At 45.1% G+C, this 20491-nt stretch overlaps 1 protein-coding gene across 1 annotated transcript; it reads left to right on the top strand.

Moving 5' to 3' along the window:
- The first annotated feature begins 3090 nt into the window (after window positions 1-3090).
- Window positions 3091-11754, top strand: bsdc1 (BSD domain containing 1). The gene is made up of 11 exons (XM_042072549.1): window positions 3091-3140; window positions 3782-3839; window positions 3984-4100; window positions 4237-4404; window positions 4783-4837; window positions 5676-5791; window positions 7015-7083; window positions 8001-8094; window positions 8388-8969; window positions 9365-9468; window positions 9691-11754. Exons 1-11 carry the CDS (start codon window positions 3130-3132, stop codon window positions 9721-9723), a joined length of 1407 nt encoding a protein of 468 aa, XP_041928483.1. The 5' UTR covers window positions 3091-3129; the 3' UTR covers window positions 9724-11754.
- The last annotated feature ends 8737 nt before the right edge of the window (window positions 11755-20491 follow it).

Here is a 20491-nt window from a genome sequence, read left to right as displayed (position 1 = left end):
ATTGCCCTAATGCACAAACATTATGCACACTTGCTCTGAAAGTCTGATGTACGATGAGAGCACATGCACTTGATGGCCTGATCCCTGGTCTCGTCGGGCCGTGTAAAGCTCACACTTGTCCTTGAGAGATCTGCTGAGTGATGATGCTAAAGATCAGAGGAGAAAATGAAGAGGTGCTTCTCCTCACCTCCTCGCCCCCACACTCCTCTCTTCTCCCTGAATGGCGGGGGACAATAGGGAGCACAGGGGAGCACAAAGAGCAGGGTGGGGGTGTGTGGACTGGCCCTTGTGTCTCACACACATGCCCCCTTCACCCGGCATTTCATCACGCTAACAAGCCGCCAGCAGGCCGCGTCCGACAGGCCAGGCTGACACTCCCCGGCCCGGGCACAAAGGCGCTTAGCCGCTAATTTATGGGCCTATTGACACACTAAAGAGCGCCCTGTCAAGCCTCCAGCCCCGTCAGCTGGGGAAGGCCCCAGTGGGGGGAGGCAGCTGCCAGCCTGCCCAGAGAAGGGAGCTCCCTCCCTGGGTCACCTGGTCCCTGCTGTCCCCTGACACTGAGCAGCCCCAACACCACCACCACCACCACACCCAGGCCCGCCCAGGGCCCTTCTCCCTCTTAGGCACAGGTGGGAATGGGAAACGGAACACATTGAGGGGATTAGCAGGGGGCTGCACCGCCGCTGCTCTCTGGTGGATAATTAGAGACAGTGACTTGTGCAAAGCTGCTGTTTTCTGATTGGGAGCAGATGGCGTGAAACCCGCAGCAAGGGCACTGTGGGCTGGGAATGGGGTGGGGACGGGTGGGGTGGCTGTGGGGAGGATGCATTTTTTGTGTGAGTGTGTGATTGTGCCCTTGAGTGATGGATATGCATCTAAGATTTGAACAACAAGGACACAGTTTTGCCAAACTATATATTGCAGGGAGGAGGTCAGGAGGCTTGATGGTAATTTTGATACCACAGATGAATGAAGACCCAGTCAGACCAATGGTAGGGAAAATCCGGAAAGGAATTTTATTTACAATGATTCACATCAAGGGAGAGACAGCATGACTTCACCAAAAGATACATCAGCTGCTCTAACTAGACAAGGAAAAGCAAAGGATAGATAATCAGTAACAGTGGCAAAGTCAGGAGACATCCAGTCTACCCTAATCAATGACGCAAATGGTTTTTAACGTAAAACAGACAACAAGAAGTGATCAACCCTGACGCCTTACATTATCTATGTTTAGAAAAACAGTACAGATATCATACAGGGTAACTCACAACTTATAGTAGGAGCACACTTTTAATGTCAGATTGACCTACTCGTGAGAAATGCAGAACATTAAACCACATATTGGAATATTGGACAATGCTCTATTCCACTTTCTCTCAGGCTCCAGGTTTTATGTGTCCATTTTTTAGGTTGTCAAGACTCAATCCTGAAAACATCACTGTTATGTGTAGTGTCACTGATCTAAGTTATTTTAACAAGCTTAGTAAGACAGCGAAATCACTAAAAGCAACATGCAGGGATATCCATACAAGAGCCACCAGTCTTTTTAGACAGCACATGAGCTGATTGCCTCCTTTGCTCAAAATGGAGATGTATGCATCCAATTGAATGAAAAGGGTTCTGATCAATAAAACACGTGAATACACAGCACTGGTGAGCAAAGGGCTGGCCAGGGCAGTTAATTAGTGAACTGAAAGACCCAATTAGTGGGATTGAAGGGTGGGATGGGTCTAAGGGTGGGTAGCCATATTGCCAAGCATACGCACATATTGTGCAGCGTCTGGATTCAGAAGACGTTCAATTAGGGGAGAAGGCTTTTTCCAGAAGTCTGCGCTCTGACCCCTGTGTGCTTTCTGCTCTCTATACTGATTAGGGTGACACCCAGCTGGTCTGGCCGCTTGTAGTCAACACACACACACAAACACACGCTCACACACATGCATGCACATGCACACGCACACACACACACATTTGTGATATAACAAGAGGGCTCAGGTGGATGTCAGAGCTCACAAACACTCTCCCACGCATGCAGAGACAAGCACATAGTGTGCTTGGATGCTCAGCTGGGTATATCAGAGAACATTAATTTGGCTTTATCCATATGGAGCAGTTGGGATTCTAATTACCTGATAAACTCCTCTTGTCAATTTCATTATGTGAGAAATCATCACTGATTGTGTGAAACAGAGCAACTGGAAAAAAATACTCTCCCCAAGGGGCAGGGTACCTACGTGCAGGCACCAAGGCTGCACCTGAGACACAGTGAAAATATCAAATATAATTGCCATAATTTCAACTTCTATACTCTTTGATTGCAACCAGAGGAGATGAGAACGAGGAGAGAGGGCCGATATGCGAGGAAACGCGAGGATGCGTGAGGATGCGTTTTCAGTCGGAATTGTGCGATCATTGGTCCAAGCTGTCAAGGTGGAAAGTTCCCTGCCACGTTTGTCAACTTTCGGTTTCCGAAAATTTCGTAAGGATTTACAGTATTAGCGATAATAATTAGTCGATAGACCAAGACAGCATCTTTGCTGGAATTATCATAAACTAGCCTACCATGCAAACTTTTTTTTTTTTTTATGTTCATGTCTGTTTTGTTCACACATTGTATAATACGTATTCATTTATGTCTCGAGAACTATCAAACATTCTAGTTATCAGGGTCAATTAGTGGGAATATCCATGTTCATATATTTGTAGGCTTTGGTAAGTTCATATTCTCTGCAATTTGCGTGTCTGTTTATTCTAGACTAAGAGGTGATGCGCACAGTCAGTATCGTCAGTAATTGACGTCTCTTAAAAGTGAAGGACATCTCATTTCTCCAACAAGATCTCATGCACCCTATAATCTATTCTAGGCACTAGGCCGACTTGAAGAGACGGACAAAACCGCATCGCTTGATCCTTCTCGGACACCGTACCCAATCTGTCCGTTGTAAAGTTCTTTTGTCGAAAACAATTTAGTTTTTATTATTAAACACGTCGAGATAAATTATACACGTTTCTATACTAATTACGTATAAGTCCGACATGTTATCATTTTATTTTTGTCACATTGTTTTGTTGTAATGTGCCGGGGTCAAGGGTCGGAGACGCTGATGATGTCATGCTCTGAAGATGGCTGAAGGGTGAGTTTTAAGTCGTCAAATACTTGTTTTGTTTTTAAAAGTGTCCTTTTGACTTATCCATGATTCAAGACAGGTTTATGCATCTTGTAGTGTTTATATGTATCTCTTAAATTGTTTGGAACATGCAAATGTGTGTCATGGTATTAAACTGCGTTTGTCTGGTTGTCGGGAGTAGGAAGTCGCCTCTTGGTTTGTTTACAAAAATATTGCAGCAACGTTACTGATCAGACAGATTGCTTGTGAAATATTGCGTTCAATTACTCGATTCATGTTTATAACAGTAATGATCTTATTTATATTTGAAATGTTTTTTTTTTTACATTAATAATGACATTAGTTCATACGATTCCAACGAGTTAAATCAAAACCACCAAGCGAGTAGGATAACTCGCTAGCTAGTTGGCCGCTGTAACGTTAGCATTGTCGCTAGCAGCTAACGAAGCTACCCGACGACATTTGTTTAGCTACAGGCCAAACAAGTCATGTTTGCAAGCTTCAGGAGCAATGTTTAAAACAGTAGAATATTAGAAGCATTTAGATATGTGGCACCATCAAAATGTGAACATCAGCGCGTTAACTAGCTGTTTAAAACAGACAGCCGATGTTAATTTCTCCCACGTCATCGTGCCTTATGGTTCCAGGGAAGGAAGTTGGTGGGGAGGCTGGCTCCAGCAAAGCTTCCAAGCCGTTAAAGACAAGGTAAGCATTAATGCGTTGATCAGATTAACCTCGTGTTGCAACCAAATGTGTTGTGAGTAATTTGTGTAGTCTGGGAACCTTGATTGACTGACAGCATTAGCCTATCTGTCAAATCATCTAAGCCAAGTTTGCTTCTTCCTACAGTCCTCTGAAGCATATGAGTTTATCAAACGAGATTTGGCCGAATTCTCCAACGTGGTCCAACATGACACTGCTTGCTCTATCGTCGCCACTGCCAACGCCGTCAGAAGCAAACTAGCTGTAGGTATTACGAAGAGGATTTAACGTTTAAGATTTGGGTCATATTTTACCACTCGCGTGCCCGTTCGGACATAAATTGACCTTAGTCTGTTGACCAGCAACTTGACATAATATTATGTTGGCTAATTTTCCTCAGGTGGAAGGCTCTGCAGATACCTCAGAGAAAGTGAAGAAGAGCCTGTCCAACATTCTGGGGGTCATCACCGACACCCTTGCACCTCCACCAGACAAAACCATTGACTGTGATGTCATCACACTGGTGGCTACGCCTGCAGGCACAACAGAGGTGTATGACAGCACCAAGGTGAGTTATTTATGGTGCTGCTCAGTGGGGCTGATAAGTGGCAGTTGCTGAGAGTGGGGGTTATCCAGCCATCTTTTCAAAATGAAGTTGCAGGACCAGTTGGTTTGGTGTAAACAACGTTTTTAGGAGAATATTTGCTAGTCTGTTTAATTAGGAGTTAGTTAGGAAGCCAGCTGTAGATCATGTGATGTTGTAGTGCCTTAGGCTACTGGAGTGTTTTATTATGTGTGCTCATGTAAATGTTGTTCTTTAATGTAAGTTTTAAAGTGTTTGCCCCATGCAAATCCCTGTGTGTGTGTGTTTGTAAAATATTCTGTACGATATATAAATTAAGTGTATAGTACTAGTGTATAGAAATGATGTATCTGTCTGTTGTAGGCACGTCTCTACAGTTTGCAGGCAGATCCGGCTACATACTGCAATGAGCCTGATGGTAAGAAAGCTGCCCATTTTACCCTGCAGTGTGAAATCTTTATAGTGTTTACCTGGACTGGCCAGGGTCACCAAGTACACACACACACACACACATACACATATATATATATAACAACAGAGGCTTTCATTGTGAACATTTTAGTATGTCTCACTAAAGTAATGGCGAACACTCTTAACACTCATTATTAAAATTGTACTCATAACCACAGTTTGCCAAATGGCATTCATTGCCAGTGGATCTGAATAGCACTAAATTATCTGTTTTACATTGGCGTGTATTAAAATAAAAGTCTATGTTTAATCAGTCATGAGCAGCAGATGACTGCAAAGACAAAAAGGCCGCTAGCAAGTTGGAGAGAGGGATATTTGCCATTCTTGCTAACACGTACTCATGTGGCTGGATATTGGACAGCCTGGAGGCCCTTAAGGCAGATACACATGGAGCACAGCAGCGTCTTTCATCATTACAAACCCTGATTCACACGCTCGCCCTGGAGCCCTCGCTTACAGTGTGCTCTTGAGCTCCGTTTTGTTTGGTATGTGTCAGTGATGTCTATTTTTGTTGTGTGCTCTGCCTGCAGCTGCAGGCGTTTCACCTGAATTTTTTTCTAAGGCTGCCTCTTCGAGTCGTCAACTCGTGATTGAATAGATTTCGTTATATAGAATAGATTGAATAGAATAGTTATAAAATAAGTAACTCTATGATGGTTGGGCTTGATACCTAGTGCAGCATATCGTTCAGTATTTGTATACTACACTTGCACATGTTTAGTTTGTGTTGAGAGAAGGTGTTATTTTCTGTGTGAAGTGAAACGTTGGTCCTTGTGTGTCTGTAGGCCCTCCAGAGCAGTTTGATGCCTGGCTCTGCAGCTTCAGCCTGGAGGATAAGAAAGCAGAGATCTCTGACCTCCTGGTCAACAGCCCATCTATCCGGGCCCTCTACACTAAAATGGTACACTCCACGCACCCCTTGCTCTTGTGGTTTCACCCCCAAATAGGTTGTTCGCTTTAATAGTTGCTATTAATGCCAATGTTCATGAACACTTTTCATGAACATTGGCATTAATAGCAACTTTTAGATATGCCCACTGGTAGAAACTTACCATCTTAGAATCTGTCCATTTTCTTCAGGATATGAAGAGTAGTGGACAAATAAGAATATTCAAGCCAGTTAGTTCATATTGACAGCACATGGCCAATATATGGGGCGCTACTACAGATTACAGATTCGCGAAGTTTCACAAAAATAATTGGTTGTAGAGCACCTATATGCTGCATGACATGACACTCACCTAGCTGCAGATTTGAGATTAAAGAGCTTGAAATTGCTCTCTGCCATGAGGGCCTAGGTAAGAGGGTAATCTATACAAACTCTGATGAATATTCTTATTTCACTACGAGATATGACACTCCAATATGTGTCATCTTTTGCTATTTAAACATCTCTCTTAATGATTAACGCAGTCAGGGTCCAATAGCATAAGAGTGTCATTCCATCATAATTGATAAGCTTAATTGTCAGTTGACAGTATGATATTATGACGACCTAGTAACGGTTGACTAATAGCACTCTGAGAGTTGTTAGGACAATTTCAGTTCCCTATGCCAGGCACTTCCTGGACGGTTTTTTGCGTTGTTTTAGCGTCCCTGTTTACACGGACACGTTTGGGTGTTGCACTTAGTAAATGAGCATGTTAAGATGCTGAAGGATTTATGCCTGTTGGGCATAAACAAGATATTCAGTGTCCGTGAACACAAAAGGAGCAGAATATAACAGAAGTTACCGGTACACTGACGCTCCACTGGAAATATATGAGCTGCCTGAAGAGCATTCTGTGGCCTATAGTCCGTTTGAACAAATTTGTCAAATCATTAGAAAATGTTGATGAAAAATGACAGTGAATGACATCTTCACTAACATGCTTTGATATTATGTCAACCAAGCAGGGTTTTATTACATTGTTAGCACCAGTTTCCAGTTTGTGACTTTTTGTCATCCCACCAAACACCCATAACCTGGGTTTGAGTGAAGAAGAGCGTCCTGGGTGCTGTGCTTTTCATTTTGCTCTTGCCCTCTTAGTATCAAAACTTGGGCCTGCAACTGTTGCAGTACTCTGCAGTGATGAAGCACAGGACGTTGTTTTGAAATAACCTGTGATCCCTGTCCATGTCCAGGTACCTGCGGCTGTGGCCCACGCAGAGTTCTGGCAGCGGTACTTCTACAAGGTCTTTCAGCTCGAGCAGGTATGGTCTCGTCCAATATGAGAGTTCCCTTCAGTGATTGTGTACTGCACTCTTACCGGTCAGACATCTAAAGCTTTAAAATAACAGAAGAGGTGGTATTTGCCTCTTGCCAAACTCAATGTACAGGGTATGCCCTTAGTGTCATTATTTTTGGGAAACGATGCTAAGGGGGTACCTTGACAAATGGTTTTCCGGGTGCACAGCGGCAATTACTGCCGCCATTCTCCCTGTTATAAGTCAGTGTATCATCAGATTGAGTTCTGTCATTTTACATAGTGTTGCTTTTAACATTTCCCTGAGATGAAAAGGTTAGATTGTGTAGACTCTTTAGCTGCTCTCCAAGTCACAAGTCCTTATTATTCTTTCCACCATGCAGGCCACAGGGAAATGGCTAGAGGTAATGGTTTTGTAGGTTACCTGGTGTCTCATATCATTCAGCCAAACATAGCAGAAGATGGACAGAGAAACCATTGTCCATAGTTCGATTAGCTTTGTTTGATTAGTTGAACTGCTCCTGATGTCTGCTTTGTCGTACAGTGTAGCGAACCCTTACAGAGGTAACCCTGTCTGTCTGAGGGCTTGACCCCTCGTGCCCCCTCCATGTCAGTCTTAGAGACACTTTTGTTTTGAGCCCTCTCTCCTGTGCTCCATTGTTAAGTGACTTTCCTGTCCTCCCGGCGTCATAAGCCCCTGGTGTCAAGTGTGAGTATGAAGTGCTCTTTAGTCCCTCTAGTGGTGATTAGGCTGTGTTACAACAAAACACTGCTTTTCAAATAGCTCTTCAAAGCACTGCTCTTCAAATAGTGAATGAGTTGTGAATGCTTCATCATGGCTTAAAAAACCCCACAGTAGATAGACATTCTACACATTTGCTTTGGCTTTCTGTAGTAACGTGTGTGTGTGTGTGTGTGTTGCAGGAGGAGGCCCGGAGAGTGGCGCTGAAGCAGAGAGCGGAGCAGACAGCTCACCGTTCTGAGCGAGAAAGTCTGGGCTGGGAGGAGGAGGAAGAGGGTAAGTCAAGGGGGAGGAAGGACTGCAGTGGCACTAAACAAGTCACCACAAAGGTTACAGCTAAAGGTTACAAAGGCAGACATTCTTGCTGGATATGGGGAAGTGAATTGCTTTTTTCTCTTTGGCCCTCATCTTTTTTTTCTGGGATTTGCTCTTTTGTGCTCTGCTCTGTTACCCTCATTCTCTACATACCCTCTGTCACTCACTCATTCACTCATTTCTTTTCATTTACCTGCCCCCCCCCCCCTCTCCCTCTCTCTCCCTCTCTCTTACCCCTGTCTCCTTCTCCTCAGATGACTTTCTAGGGGCCACCTCCACATCTCGTCTGGACTTCACCCCACCCCTGGATGACCCCACCCGCACCTCCCTGTCCCCCGTCTCCTCCACCCCCCTGGCCCTGACGGCCCCCCATATCTCCGTGTCGCCCTCAGCCAGTCAGGGTGCCTTCTCCCCAGGCCACGCCTCGGACGTCACGCCCTCGCTCAGCAGCGACAGCGTCAGCCTGCCCACCCAGCTGGAGGCCCTGCCCAGCTCCGTGCCCGTGTCCATGCCCATGCCCGCAACCGCGTCCCCTCCACAGCCCCTGGCCCAGGAGCTGAGTCTGAGGCTGAGCGAGGCCAGCCTGGAGGAGGTGGAGGTGGAGGTGGAGGTGGAGGAGAGCCCAGAGGAGCAGCAGCAGCAGCAGACAGGAGGAGAGCGGCAGAGTGCTCCCCAGCTGGAGGTGGTCAGGGATGGGCCACCCTCAGAGGAGCAGCCCCCGGCAGCGCCCACGGCCAGGACGGAGACCACCAGAGAGGACGGACCACAGGACCTGAGAGTGTTTGAACTGAACTCGGACAGCGGCAAGTCCACACCCTCCAACAATGGCAAAAAAGGTGAGAGAGATGATCACTTTTCTATTGCTGTGGGCTGTGGCACATTTGTACATTCCTGAGTCTCTGAGAATACTCCAGTTCAAGCATCGATAAACTGAGCCTACAAAAATTGAAACTGACCCTACCTATGTATTTGCTAACAGACATGCGGTGGCAATAATTCAGTTTGTAGAATATTTCATTTTGCAATGTTGGACATCACACTGTATCCCATTACTCGCAACACTTGAGTTGTTGATTTTCCAGAGACGCTGACACTGTTACCATAGCAACACATCGGTAGTGAATCGGGTCACAATTGCATATTTCACCTACAGGTTGAAGTGTTTAGTTTGTGATCAGAAGAGTGTGTGTGCGTTTGTGTGTGTGTGTGTGTGTGTGTGTGTGTGTCTTAGGCTCCAGCACAGATGTCAGTGAGGACTGGGAAAAGGACTTTGACTTGGACATGACAGAGGAGGAGGTGCAGATGGCCCTGTCTAAGGTGGACGGCACTGCAGAGGTGAGAGCCCATTGGCTTACCATTATCCCTACACTCACACTTAAGTCTCATCTTTTCTGAGTGATATTTTTGGAAATATTTCAAAAGGCATGATTTTAACCAAAAGTACACATCTCACACACACACACACACACTCTCATCCAGTTCCTTGAATGCTGTTCCCCTCTCTCTCTCTCTCTCTCTCTCTCTCTCTCTCTCTCTCTCTCTCTCTCTCTGTGGCAGTTGGAGGACGAGGACTGGGAAAATTGGGACTAAACTGGAAGACTGACCAACCAAGGATTTATTGTCCCACCCTGCCCCATCGAGACGAGTTGCAGCTGCAGACTACATGCTTACTGACCTTCTCAGCCCACTGTCATCAGCAAAGACAGTGCCACTCCACAAAACAAAGATATACACAAACACACACACACACACGGGCGCGTGTACACACACACACAGGTGCGTTCACACGGATCACTTGCCACCTTCATCCCCCTTCCTCTGCCCTGTCATCGCAATAAAGGTCAGCTCCCATCTTGCATTGCCCCAGCGGCCATTTTGTGCGGCCAGTGTTTTAGTGGCCCACTGCTTCTCTAAAGGGTGTGTTTGTGGGTAATGGGGTAGTAGTAAGCCTTAGAGCCTACTTTAGCATTGGGGCTGGTAGCTTCCACATCTGACTAACACTTTTGAGCAGAGACGGATCAGCCAGTGCGCGAGTCATACCGGCATACAACGGAGTGGTTGCCATAGTTCCTGTCCTCCTTCAAAGCATAAATATGATAATAATGATAAAAAAGAATCCATTTTATGTACAGTAGGTGTGTTATGCCAACACTACCCCAAGAAGAAAGGGTTCCGGCTTCAGGCTTTCTAATAGCCATTGACTGTAATGCTGCTTGTTGCCTCCAGAAGATAGCAGAAAAAAGCTCCTTTAAGCTCAAATATGAATATATGTACCTTTTCTTTTTTCTTTTCTTCCAGTGGTGTTCTGGAGTGTTTTTCCTCTGTTTATCTTTTGTCTATGATATTAATTACTACCGGTAATAACCTCCTGTCTCATGCTAGGTCAAAGTGCAAAAAGGACTTTGGCTTCATGGACTGGCAGAACATTGAAAGTCCTGAAATGTTTATAAAGTACAGTCACCAATCAGCAACATGGCGGCCTTGGGAGACAAAGAATGTGTTTTGTCTAAAGAAAAAATTATGAGTTGACTAAACACAGCCAGTACTTGTTGCATCATTCACATTATGTCTTCATGTCTAAGTTCTCCTGTTCACTGGGTGAGGAAATGACAACTGCGTAACATTTGTAATATTGATTGCAACATGATGCAAGATCTGGTCTACTGTCTGATGTCTTTTTTTTCACCCCCTCTTGTCAGTTGTCCGATGTTCTCCTCAGATGATATGGCTGTTGTCTGATGGCTTACAGCTCTCTCTCTCTCTCTCTCTCTCTCTCTCTCTCTCTCTCTCTCTCTCTCTCTCTGACATCTATTGTGATGCAATAAGAAAAAGAAAATCATGTGGAGCAGATCCACAAAGAGTCACAGATGAGGATATGCTGTGCTCTGGAAAGCAAGTTCGAAGGTTTTGCTAATTGTGTCCCATTCACACAAGACCCCCTAGACACAGAGCTTAAGTGACAATGGTTCCTTCAGCCCTAGCTGATTACACTGGATGTAGTGATAAGGAAATATTATTTGCTCCTTTTTTTGTCCTTTTATGTCCCAGATGCACCATTGTTTTGGATTTCTCTTCAGATTTGACACTAATGTGAATGCAATTCAGTTTTAATTACAGAAATTAATTAAAACTGCAAAAAAAAAAGCAATTCAGTTTTAATTTACAGAAAATCAACGGCTCTTCCCACTGAGGGAATGCAGTCAATATGGATGGGTAAACTAATCTGAAGTGAATTGAGAAGTTGATTGTCTCAACTCCATGCTTGGTATTGCATGCCGATGAAGTCATCATCCTCTACTGACTGTTGTACTGCTGCTGTCAACATGCTTGGCCACTGACTGTCTCATGTGTTGGGAGATTTAACTTAATTAGAAATACTTATTTCTAATAATGTAATATGTGTTGCATGTCTTTATTCTCTGTCTCTCTTTCTCTCTCTTGCTTTCTCTCTCTAGCATCAACTACACACACAAACACACCCACACACACACATTTATCTTCTCTCTCTTTTACATATTTGCACTTTAAACAATACTCGGTTGGAAGCTGTTGATTTTTTTAAGTGATTATATTTCCAGTTCTATTTTTCAAACTAGTGTCATTAAAACAAATCTCATGACATATGCTGGTCTGTGTTCAAATATTAATGTAGATATTAGTCACCAGGTCTAAAGAGGGACCCTCTGTCCCCATGCCCTCTCATATCACTCCTCTTCTCATGACATCTGTGAAGGCTTAACCATGCATAGTTAGATTAACCATGCGATAGTTTGATTAACCATGCGATAGTTTGATTAATCATGTGATGGCTTGATTAACCATGTGATGGCTTGATTAACCGTGTAATAGTTTCATAATTGTCAAGGAGTTTCCCCTTTACCCTTTGAATTGTTGAGTCAGATAATACTAGGGTGGTTTTTATGAGAGGTGTGTACCAGATCTTAACCCCATCAGAGATGGAGATTTGGCTATCTCATTTTCGAAAAGCCCAATCTAGACACTCTACACCCAGATCTTATTTGATGAAAAATGCCAGATTCATATAATGATGTCCAGCTAAAGTATTGAATAATGGCTCGGGCCAGCTGGAATGAACAGCACCATGGTTACCCTATGATATGATCAATGGTGGCACATATATGTGCATCACAAAGTCTCAAGATTCACATCACAAAGATGGGTTTTGTTGCTTTTTACAATCTTGTGTATGAAGAAGGCACTTCCCTGTTCCAATTCAGCAACAGGCGGGCTAGGTGTCTATATGGTCCACTCTGTGCCCAGAAGCTTTCCAGCACTTGCTTCCATTGAACAGTAGTCATCTTGCACTCCATCCAGTCCAGTCAGAAAAAACTGCTATAGGTAGGCACTACAGACTCATCTGGCTAATCTCCAAAGGATGTTTTCTCAAGCTAAAAGAAAAATGATGGTACGAGAGAAATTACATAAAGTGCCAATATTAATCTTGGACTTTGATCATGATTCTTAATATATTTGAGTGACGCTATAGTATAGGCTCTCGCGGGATAAAAAAGAAAAGAAAATGCAAATGTAAGCATAATGGCCAGTAGGTGGCGGTGTGAGCACATAAATGGTGATAAATGCCATTCCTGAAACACGAGTGTAGCGCAATGGGTGGGTGGATGGAAAGGTAGAGGCTTTTCCTTTTCTTCACCTCAAGGCAGTCACGCACCCTAGACATACATATACATGTACTTGAATGTAACAAAGTGGTGATACGAAAACAGTTTTTTTTTCACCTTTACCTTCCTTCACAGGGAAAGTAGCCTACAGGTATGGTCTCCGTCTGGCGGTTGTTCGTATAGTGTGCGTGTGTGTGTGTAATGTAGGCCACGAGAACACCTGCAATGCAATGCGTTTTTTTTTTTTCTTCTGTCACCATGTCACTGTTAAGGGCCTCGTTCATTTGATCTCGCTCTCTTGCTGGTTTAGACAGCATGGCATTTCCCCTTTTTAATCATGCCCTCAACATGAAAGCACTACTGTCTGCTGTAGGGAGTGAGTCACATATCATACGCTACGTCGGCTAGGCCCTACTCTGTACATGCTAATACACTGCGACAATTATATCATAAGCTTCAACTCGTAACTACCATCACTCCCATAAAATTAACAATAACATGTGCCACCATATGACAAGCAGGTGCTAGGCCATGTCATTTTGATGAGCCTACTTATCAGTATGATGAGCTAAGTGTAGCCTATGTTAGAGCCCGTCTACGGAGAGCCTGACCACTCTATACTTAAGTCCCATTGTACCGAATTGGTAGCAGTTCCACCCGATTTCCACTGGGGGCGATCGCCATGAGTGCAGAATGAATGGGAGTCAATGGAGCTAGACGGCTAAATTTGTCTCTTTCACCTGATTGTCGTTGACAAATCTCAGATTTGATTGTAGTTTGTATAACTTCCACATGGGTTTTAGGTCAAAAGTTGAATGATCGATTGCTTATGTCCTTTTGTTTTCTTACAGGTTGGGTCGTTGTTGCCCATAACACGCTAGCATTGTGCTAATGAGTGACGTCATTGACACGCTTGAAAGGCTTTTAAGAACAATTAAGTGACTTTAAGTGACTAGCGAAGTAGAAAAAGATGGTGGGCAGATTGGCCTACACACTTCTGCCATCTAGTTTCCACTGGATTTTTTGATTGTCGGTGCCGTTTAAGTAGTATACCGACAATCAAAAAATTCAGTGGAAACTAGATGGCAGAAGTGTGTAGGCCAATCTGCCCACCAGCTTTTTCTACTTCGCTACCTACAGATGTTTTACCGGTATGATATTTCGAAACGCCATGTTATTTCCCATAGACAATCGACGCCCGGAAGTTTGATGGATACGGAAGTTACGGAGGCGGGACTTATTCTGGAGAGGTCTATAGGCGTGTTCGACTTGAGGCAGATCTGACTTGGTCTGGCTTTCTACGTAAACGTGATCTTCAGAGGCTAGCCGGGAGGAGCTACAACAGAGGGCAGCTCATCCCGGACAGACAGGCTACAGTCTGCCTGACGTGACTCGCGGGAGACATCGCGGGAGATATCGCGGAATTTTGTTTGCAATAAACACAGCAGAACTTTCATTCTTACTCATTAAAATGAGCATGATGACTGACAAAATTAATTCTTATGATGTAGTTTAAATAAACCACTGTTGTCATGCAGTTAACAGGCCTGCATTGTAGCACATAAATTCAATATCAAGTGTTTTCCCTATATGTGTGTCTATCTATTTAACCAACAGCAGGAAATAACAGAATATCCAAACATTTTCAGTAGGCTAGCCTACCATTGTTGCAGAAATCACGTATAAGAAGGTATCCCTTTGATTTCTGTTTATTTTTGCATATTCCAACATAAGGAAGCAACATGAGACTCCCGTCAAAATCGTCATGAGGACATTCCTCCCAAATGGCCCTATCACGTCTTTGAACTGACGTCATGAGGGCGTGTTTTATCTCGTGCAGCTCGTGGAAGGCAACTGCAAGATCTGTCTGCAGGCTAAGACTCCCGCGATATTTTAAGGTCATGTGACATGGTGTCACGGTGGTAAGTCCCTCCCCGGCTGACAGAAGTCAGACAGAATTTCTAACCAGTATGCATTGCGTCCATCCCAGTATGCATTGTGTTCAACCCAGCATGCATCACATCAAGTCAGATCTGCACAGATCTGCCTCAAGTCGAACACGCCTTATGTCTTCAGTTCAGTAATGACAGTTCTGCCAACCCCCACCCCCAACTGATTCATACCTCATTTCCTGTTACTTGGTTATTTTGGGTAATCTGTAGCTGCTACAAGACAACCCTTTTGGATAGCATGCTTTTTAAAAACTAAAGCCCCACGTTTTACTGGTCACCTTACTTAAAAAGTAGATCTGAAAATGTTGTCTTTGTTGTATCATGACCTGCAGAAAGGGAGGTGGCATTATTGCTAATTCTAAACCTACTCCACTTCTTGTTTTTCTTATGCACATCATTATTTCATTTTGAGTGTGAGGCATAAATCCATTTCTTCGTTCCTCCCATCATGTGCTCCCATGATGTGGCCTTTATGGTGGGAGTAACTGTTCATTCTTCAGCGCCCAAGAGAGGGAAACCCAATCGCTCGTGCGCAGCTCCAAGCCTACTGAGAGAGCCTATGGGGAGGGCTCAAGCTGCACCTCTGCTCGGTGGAATGTGCAGAGGTGGTGGGGCAAGGGGTGGGGGAGCTAGCTGCAAAGACAAAAAGGGGCTTGGTGCACTAAATATCTGCAGGTGTAGATGTGTGTTTGTGTGGGGGGAAGAAGACTGACAGTTGAGTGACATTCACTGTCTGCTTCATTGGCTGTTATTGGTCCCTAACAGAGAAAGAAAGAATGAGAGAGAGACATGGAAAGCAGGGGAAAAAGATGGTAAGAGCTCCTCTTCCAGAGAGCATGCAGGGCCTCTGCCTCCAGCCTCAAGTCAATTATTTATGTTCTGAAGTAGTTTCCCTTTTTAAATGTATATGAAGTCACCCCCAATAAAGACCCTCCACTGACTCCATACAACACCCCCTCATAATAAGTGGCTGTTGTTTTCTCTTCACATCCCAACAGGAGGTAGGGGTATTGGGGGGGGGGGGGGGGGTCCTTGTGTCTCATCCCTTAACAGTGGTGCACTGTCTAAGCCATTCAACACAGCACTGTGTTTTGGAGGGTGGGGGTCCTTCTCTAAGCTCCTCTGGCTTGTCCTCCAACAAAACCCCTTACCTTTCCCAGCATGCCGTTCAGACGTGGGGAGCTGCCGCTGGTATTGTGCATGTGAAGTGATGCTGCATGAGAGGAAGTGCCTGTGGTCGGGGCCTGGTTAAGAGGGTTCCCACACAGTCAGCCCGAGCCGTGGGACCTGCAGCACAGCAGACGTCTGTAAGAGGGCCATGGTGCAGAGAGGGGACGTGCTTAGCACAAAACACACACACACACACACACACACACACACACTCACACATTCACACACACACACACACACAGAGGAGAGTAGCCTACCATTTGGTCTTACAGTGCTACCTTTTTTTTAGCCTGTTTGTGTGTTTCTAAATATGCTTGTGTGGACAAAGCTCTGCCAAGTTCTCCTGTGTTCAACGGGGGAGCAAGACACCAGATTGCTAGTTGCCTGGACTTCGTTTATTGTTCAGCATGTATTATGACTTCTCCTGTGAATAAGTCTATTTGATAGATGCCTAAAGAAATTAATGTAAGTGCAGTATCCGTTTCGCCTAGCTGGTTTTAACAGTGGAGACGGAGAGTGAGTGACATATTTCATTAGTGCTTTAACGCAGGATCCCATTACTGTGAACACACACATACCACATACCCTGCATGTGACTATGTGTGTGTAGCAGAACATTATGTGTCAGTGGTATGTGTGTTTTTGGTTTCTATTCTTGCCAGGGGCCTATGCAGCAAAATCACCCAAGAGAACTCACTTGTGGGTTACTTTTGCAGGGGTTTGGCACAACCTCTGCAAGACTGATACAGGGAACAACAGTTGGCGTTTGCCGGAATATTGGCAGCCCCCTCCGAGTTTTGCATGGCTCCACGGTTGGCACGAGGAGACTGGCACGTCTGGGGGTTCTGGCCAGGCTAAGTTTTCCATTTTTGGATTTGTGTTACTGACCTTGGCATCGGCCGTGTTGCTGAAAGCGATGAGTCGGAGATGCCTGTGGTTTGGTTTTCGTGAGGTTAAAGATTGAGCATTCCTTTTGCTGCAATTTGTTTTGTTTGCTTTGGAATTCGTCATCTTGAGGCAATTGATGATGCACAAGGGCTGAATCTGCAGTTTTTAATAAAAAATAACCATCACACACAGACAGCGTTGAACTAGAGCAGCGCTAAATTAAATGCCATTTTTAATATGGACAAAGGTGCCTTGCGGTCAAGTTACATTGCTGGACATCTCCACTCCACATCATTGTTTTGTCTGTTGGGTCAACCTCTGCAACAACTCAACCGCTGTCCTTGTCCACCAATACAGGCCTTCAGCCAAGTACTCTTTGTGAAGTATCTTTGTGATTACTGTATGAGACTCACTGTATGAGTGCTCAGTGAGAGACTCCTGTACCTGCACACTCACCAGAGGAGAGCGCTGAGATCGGGGGGCTGCTGAGCTCCACTCTGCCCCAGATGAGAGGGTGGGACTGGCTGCCTGAAGGACATCTGCTCCCCCGTGATGAGATTACGGGTAGACTCCTGGATGGGGGAAAAAATCCAGCGCTACAGTAGATTAAGCTCCAAATATAGGGCAGGCGCTGGAATATATGTCATACCTACCTGCATGCTCATAACCCCCCCCCCCTCCCATCATTTGCTCTTCTCTTTTTCCATCTCTTGCTTCCTAACCCCCAGCCCCCCTCCATGTCTTGTCTCAGAATCCAGTTCTGTCTAAAAAGGCAGTCCTTTGTTGTATGCATCCTTTGATGTTGTGTGTGTGTGTGTGTGTATGTGTGTTGAAGAAATAGAAAAAGAGAAAGATAAAAGGACAGTGATAGCAAAGGGAGATGAGTTGTTCATTAAGATGTCTGACACCCCTTTCCACTTTGCCGTCAGATGCTTTCTACTGCCACCGGGTGAGTCTGTAGGTGGTCAATGAGCAGTAGCCCCAGAAAACACGCAGTCGGAAAGGCAGAGAAGAGAGAGAGACAAAGCGAGAGAGAGAGACAGAGAGAGAGAGAGAGAAAAGAGAAAAACAACTCTGTGCTACGAGCAAGCACTTCAGATGAAATTGGTAACCATAGAAACAGCACCTTTTCCCCCTCCCTTCTCTCTTGTTGGGCAACACTCATGTTCCCCTGACGACTGCTAAATTAGCTGAGCTGTAGTGGCCGAGTGCGAAGGGGTCCCATCTGGACGAGAGAGAGAGACAGAGACAGAGAGAGAGAGACATAGGCAGAGAGAGCAATGCTTACTACCACCTTGGTTGACATATGGCTGCGCTACCCACACCTCTGTCTCAAAGGGCCAACGGCTTCGTTAAGGCGTTTCTGCAGCCTGGCACTAATGATGACCACAGGATGACCACACTGTCAACACTTCCAGCGCAGTGCTGGGACTCCTCTCAAGCTGCAGGGTAGAACCTCAAGCCACCCACACCACGATCCCCCACTTTCATCCACATCATTGCTTCAGACCCACACAAGTTCCAGGTGAAGCAGCTTCCCACTGCATATAAATATACATGGCCACTATACATGGACCTCATGCAAGTAAAATCTCTGTTGCTGTTTGACTGACTGCTAGCTTAATGGTGAGTTCTGCTGATAGTGACACATCACTGATTTGTTGTATGGTTAATTGATAGTGACCGATTGGTTAGCCCAGCTTCAGGTGAAGTGGGACAGGTGAAGTTGGGATGTTCCAGGAACTGATTGTGAGACAGCTCGTCTGCTTAGCCTTTTTTATCCACGGCATGCTGGAGGGGCACTTGACCCACTTCAGAGATGTTTTTTTAGCACTATTGCTCACCTCACTAGCTGTGATAGCAACCTGTAGTATAAAGGCCTATTCACTGTCACGGAGGCACCTTGTTTCAGAAGAGCTCAGGAAAATGACCATGTTCCAAATAAAAATAGTGTGGGACAGTAGGGTGTATTTGTTCCTCCTCATTTTACTGTGACTCAGCTATACTCACTACCCAATTGACATTTCTAAATATAAAATATAGTTCTCTGTCCCAAATCCACAGCTGCTAAAATCTATCCTACTTTGCGAAAGCCAAAAGATAAATAAGAATGGACAGGACAACTGCTAAAATAATCAGTTGTCCAAGATGTTATAACCATTCCATGCTGATGCATAATAGTATTCCCTGCTGCCAAACATGTACTTTATCAGATACACATTGTGTTGTGTTGTCAAGCAACTGGGTGAGTAGACATTTTGTTCTTTTTGTTTCGAAGGGATCTGATGCGGTAGTCACTCACACTACAAGCTGCTGTGGCTGCTGTCCAGACAACTCCTCAACTTCATTTGGACAGTTTATCAATAAGCTGCTGGGCTCTCAGACAGTCCTCATATATGCATGACCTGTTTGCTGAATCACTGGGTAAGTCAGACGCTTCCAAGTCCTCTCCTGTTCTGTATTGCACATTGGTCAAGTAGTGGTCGTGTTTATGCATCTTCATGGTGTATGACCATGTCCTTAAAGAGGGGGCAAGGGGTCAGTCTGAGGTCAAGCCAGTGAGACACAGTCAGAGGTTGTCTTTTTCACTGTAAGAAGATACCAGCATCATCCATCTCCTACAACTACAAGCAGCCTTGTAGGAGAGAGATGCTGTGTGATTCTGTGTGCTCTGAGACACGCTAAGCACCAATGTTTCCATCGACCTACACAGGGCAACCGGAGCAGAAAACACCCGCCAACAAAGGAGGACAACGTGTTTCTTTTCAACGCTTTATGTGTTCGGAACGATTCATACCACTTCCCTTTCAAAGGCATTCACACTGACTTATACGGGTTAAATCTAGGTTAAGTGCACTGCCTCCATGGCATGACCTTCTGAATACTTTCCCCAGATCACTCGGCCACCCACTCTCCATCCCTAGCCCTAACCCCAACCCCCCAATACCCTTCATGAGATCCACCACCACCCCCACCCCCTGGGTGCCCAGGGAGGGAGGCCTTTCGCTGGGCCTCCAAGTGCCCCCGGTGCCTTATTCACCAAGAAATCACTGCAACACAATTACATTAGCAGCGGAAACAGGGGGCGGCTCACCCCCCAAGAATCCAGGGAATGTTGCTTTGAAAGCAGCCAACAACGGCGCACAAAGAGCCCCTTCTCCAGCACACACACACTCCTGCTCCAGAGGCTCCTCAGGTCCGGAGCTCAAGATCCGGCTGCTGCTGGGCCTTCTGTGTGCGTGAGGTGTGTGTGTGTGGGTGAGTGTGTGCTGGTGTTGTTATGCTGTTGCATTGCTCTGATATCTGGTGAGTGTGTGTGTGTGTGCTTGTGGTCTTGAATATCCTTGTGTGTTTCCTTCTTTTTCTTGTATGTAAATCATCATGGTGTATGAATCTCATATATGTGATTTATGTTTGTGCTGCTGATATTTCCATATTTTTTGCTGTATGTGTTGTGTATTTCAGTCTATATGGGTTTATGTGTGTGTGTGTGTGTGTGTGTGTGTGTGTGTGTGTGTGTTTGTGTGTGTGTGTGTGTTTGTGTGTGTGTGTGTGTGTGTAAGGAGAGCTTTTCCCCTCAGAGCTGATGGGATATGGGAGTTTTTGGTGGGGGCTCAGTGAGATTTTCCCAACGTGTATGTTTTAAAAACATCTCAAAGATTGAGTTTAACCTCAGAGCCCTCCGCTCTGCACACAGAGACTATGGGT

Source organism: Alosa sapidissima, chromosome 19 (genome assembly GCF_018492685.1).
Source record: "Alosa sapidissima isolate fAloSap1 chromosome 19, fAloSap1.pri, whole genome shotgun sequence".
Classification (NCBI taxonomy): domain Eukaryota; kingdom Metazoa; phylum Chordata; class Actinopteri; order Clupeiformes; family Clupeidae; genus Alosa; species Alosa sapidissima.
This window is presented reverse-complemented; position numbering and strand designations above follow the sequence as displayed.

What these genes read in the sequence shown, in the direction of transcription:
- bsdc1 (XM_042072549.1), top strand. An exon ending in CCGTCAGAAGCAAACTAGCT is followed by an intron (nt 4,101 to 4,236) that starts GTAGGTATTACG and finishes AATTTTCCTCAG; the next exon opens with GTGGAAGGCTCTGCAGATAC. An exon ending in AGGTCTTTCAGCTCGAGCAG is followed by an intron (nt 7,084 to 8,000) that starts GTATGGTCTCGT and finishes TGTGTGTTGCAG; the next exon opens with GAGGAGGCCCGGAGAGTGGC.